This window comes from Octodon degus, unplaced genomic scaffold, assembly GCF_000260255.1.
Source record: "Octodon degus isolate 3935 unplaced genomic scaffold, OctDeg1.0 scaffold00044, whole genome shotgun sequence".
Classification (NCBI taxonomy): Eukaryota; Metazoa; Chordata; class Mammalia; order Rodentia; family Octodontidae; genus Octodon; species Octodon degus.
Window position 1 is genome coordinate 11,294,152 of NW_004524620.1, and position 4,258 is coordinate 11,298,409.

A 4,258-nucleotide genomic window follows, 5' to 3' on the forward strand; every position below is an offset into this window, starting at 1 on the left:
ACTCCTAGTGATCTACCTGTTTACAGCCTCCAAAGAGCTGGAATTACAGGCACATGCCACCACACCCAGTCTCAATTGCCATCTCAGCATGCCCTGGGGATCAAACCACCTGCCCCTGTGCCTGCTTGCAGGTGATTTAATCCATGGAGCTATTTGGCTGCCCCTAAATTATTTATTTATTTCACACACTTAAAATTAGACCCTTCATAGTTAAAAAAAAAAGAAGTAATGTTTAGATTGTTTACCAAACAATATGAAAAATTCAAGTTTAAGTTCAAGTCATTCTTTATCCCTTAAGTAGAGAGATATAAATATGTTCTGTTTTGATGATAGAGAAACCGAACACTGAATTTAAATAGCCTTTTCAAAATAAAATATATTAACTGGACACTAAGATTTGCACTTTTTAATAACAGCTTATATTTCTTTTTACATGGTTTTTCAGTTGAGATGAAAAAAATTGAACCTGAATTTTCTAATTTTTATTTCAACTTCATAAATTTAACCATATTATTTTTAGTAATTCTGTTGCTGCTGTGATTTTGCATATCTTTGAAAATTCTTAAGTGTGACGTTTACTCTGAATGCCTCTCTCTAGTTATGCCTTTCTCATGTTTTTTCATCAAGCATGTTGATTCCCATGTGACATATAGACTTTTTTAAGCACACTAAGACTCAAATACATCCTAATAACTACTTGATTATTATTAATTTTTTTATGTATTTAGCACAAGGTCTGCAGGGTCTCACTACACAGATCAGACTCATAGTGATCCTCCTGTTTTCAGCCTCCCGAGCACTGAGATTACAGGCCCTCAATTGCGCCCCTGGGGGCTAGGCCGGGGCCAGTCCCTGTGTCTGTCTAAGCAGGTGCTTTAATCCATTGAGCTATCTGGTCAGCCCTGAAAAGTTCAGAAGGATTATTATTATTTTATATTTTATTTTTTTGGCCTGGCTCAGGCTGCCTTGAGGGCATGTCTGGTAAGGCACATGGAGCTGGTGCTCGAACCATGCTCCCTTGCGCCTGACTCGGTTTGCCAGAGCATGCACTTAAACAACTGAGCTAACCTGCAAGCCCCCCCCCCCTAATAACTACTTGAGAATTTTAGTAGAAATAGAGTCAAAATAGAATGCTCAAATACCTATACTGGTGAGACAGATAGAAATAGGGTAGAACATGTACTCTATAGGGTGTTATTTTACTAGTCAGATGTGAGGTAAGTAGTCAAGAAAACAGTATTTAAACTTATAGGCATCCCTGTTAGTACCAAGGAAGCAGAGAGTGAAAAACTGTATTTTTCTAAAGGCTGGTCAGATAGCTCAGCAGATTAAAGCACCTGCCTAGGCAGACTCAGGAACTGAGGTTCGATCCCCGGTGTGCCCTGCTGGACCCAGCCCTCATCATGTTGAGACAGGGACTGAGACAGGGTGTGGTGGCACATGCCTGTAATTCTATCACTTGGGAGGCTGAAAACAGGAGGATCACTATAAGTTCCATCTGTGTGGTGAGACCCTGTAGATGCTTCTATAGGTCAGGTACAATGCCAGACCCTCTCCGTTTTACCCATTGTTTTTTCTCCTTATATTTTACTGGAGAATAAATTGAAGTAATTTAAAGAGTTTTGTTAAGTGTATGCCACTATCAAGACTAGGCTTATATGCTCAGAAAGTGTGTATTTCTCCCAGAAAATAAGCATATAAGTATGGCTATAGAAGTGTGAATAATTTTTTTTTTAAATAGAGAGTGTCACGGTAGGAAAAAAAAGTCACAAAATTACTAATTTTATGTAGAGAAACAGTTCCTAACTAATATAACTAGATCTCTTGAGATTATGAATTTGGCCTTGGTAAATTTGTTACGGTTACATCTAATGAAAATCTACCTCATGTGCTGTATACTTAGAAGTGATCAAAAATAATTTTTCAACATAACTGTTGAGATAGCAAAAATATATTTGACGTTGTATTATATGACTTCTTTAAGGATATAGTATTAAACCTTTATCAGTTCTTCATAGTTGAACTTCTAAAGGTAAAGTTTGGCTGCTTTTCACATTGATCTGTGATTTATTCCTTCTATGAAGTCTTTTTGATTCCTTGTATATTAGTCATAAATCCACAGCGTGAAAGATTTGTCTCACTATGGTTTACAGCCTTACATTTAAAAAAATCAATTATTCTTTATAAATGGACAAATCTGGTGTTGTTGAAAAAGGAAAAAAGTTGAAAATCATTAGGATTATGAATATTTGTATAGAATTAACAGGAATGAAGCTAAAATAGCAACAGTTTGAAATAGTGTAAGCAGCTTTTTAAAAATGGGTTGAATTTATCAAGGAAATTTGCTCTGGTACTTGAGGAATCTTTCCTTTCTATGGATTGTATACATGTTACACATGCTTTCATATTTTGTTCTATTTTTTCAGATTTCTTATTTAGATGGGTAACTTTGTATTTGAAATGTTATATCAATATTGTACTTTCTTCAAAAGTATATACTTGCTTTTTTTCTATAGAGCCAAGAAAATGATGAGCTAAGACATGCCCATGAAAAGCGCAGAGAGAGGCTACAGATGTTACAGACCAACTACAGAGCAGTAAAAGAGCAATTAAAGCAGTGGGAAGAAGGCAGTGGCATGTGAGTCACATTGCTCATAAAGACGTTTCCCCAAATATTAAATGGAATGGAGTAACAGGATATAGGTGTTTTAATGGCTTTTGTTTAGGATTAAAGAAATTATTTGGTATTCAGATTTTACTATGAATTTTTAAAAGGTAAATATCACTAACAAAACTAGCAAAGTGTGCTAGTCCTAACTATAGATTATACTATGATTTACAGATGTCATTAGCATACGTGAGAATGAATTGTTGTACAGTTTTACTCTCAATGGGATAGCTTACTAAAAGTACGTATTTTAAAGCATAATTATCTGATATTTGTATGATGGAAAAACTGCTTTTAAATAAATACAGTTCTTAAGTTTAAATGTTTATAACTGAAAGGTGTTTGTACTTTAACTGAAAAGCAAGAGAAAAGTGAAAGTCACATATGTAGTTAACGGTCTTAAATCTATTTCAACCTAGTATGCAATTTGAAGATCTTTACTATCCATCAGTTTGTTTTCCAGCTTATCTGAATGAATTGCGGTCTCAGTTCATTTGCTCTGAACAGGTGTTCAGATCTTGGTTAGTCGTAAGTGGCTCCCTTGTTAACAGTATCAACAAAGGGCAAAGGACTGAATGAGTGCAGAAAATCTACTACACTCTCATCTTTCAGGATGGATCCTTTAGGGCAATATTGATTATACACATTGGTCTGCTCTGTAGAGAAATACTGTTTCTAAGTGGGCCAGTACAGCACTTTTAAAAAATAAAAATGAGGTTTTTTATGTACAGAAGATGAAAATGTAAAGGGCATTGGCATCACTTGAAGATACAGACAGTTGTCACACAGTTTTTTTTTTCCTTTGATGAATGGAAAGCACTTCGCATTATATGTCGGCAAAGCAATGGTAACAACCTGTCCTAGCCTTAGCCTCTACTCTCCTAACTTCGCTGCAAAAGTAATCGCTGCAAAAGTGCAATGTATTTTCTGACATAATTAAGAAGCAATAATGTGCTCTAAGGTAGAGCTTCTGTACCACGTTTAGATTGGGTGGCAGTTAGTTGATTGCATCTAGTCTTTTTGGAGAATGTTATAATCCTGTAAGCTATGTTTTATCGCTATTGTTATAGGTCAAATGAGAGAATCCTAAAAATTTCATACATCTGCCTAAAAGTTTATTTTCTATGGTAGCAACTTAGCTTTAGAAAATTATGATACAGCATTTTAATTTCTGTATGCTTAGGTTTTAAGAAATTCATCTATAGTAGTGAGCCTCAATTAAAAAATGGACAAAATTGCTACATAGATATTTGTAAATTTTAAATAATATACAAGTTAGGAATAAAACAATTCTGTTTTAAAAATAGGATAGATACAAGAAAAATACAGAGAGCAGAACCCCACCAACTTCAACAAGAAGATTCTGATGCTGTATGGAATGAACTGGCTTATTTCAAAAAGGAGAACCAGGAACTAATGATTCAAAAGTGAGTTTCTTCTTTTTAACAATAAGGACTTATGTAAACATTGAGCAGAAATTTTGTGGTCTAAAGGCTATTAAAAATACCTTACAAAACTTTAAAATGAAATATACTGGGTATTTTTGGCAATAATAATACCAGCTGAATAAACTAGTGTCTTCTCTATCCC

At 34.7% G+C, this 4,258-nt stretch overlaps 1 protein-coding gene across 1 annotated transcript in view; it reads left to right on the plus strand.

Annotated features, from left to right (window-relative positions):
* Cntln (centlein) overlaps positions 1–4,258 on the plus strand; it is a 378,305-nt gene that overhangs the window by 175,496 nt on the left and 198,551 nt on the right. The window contains exons 12-13 of the mRNA XM_023715856.1: positions 2,517–2,638; positions 3,976–4,095. Of these exons, the coding sequence (XP_023571624.1) occupies positions 2,517–2,638; positions 3,976–4,095 (242 nt within the window). The remainder of the gene's footprint in view (positions 1–2,516; positions 2,639–3,975; positions 4,096–4,258) is intronic.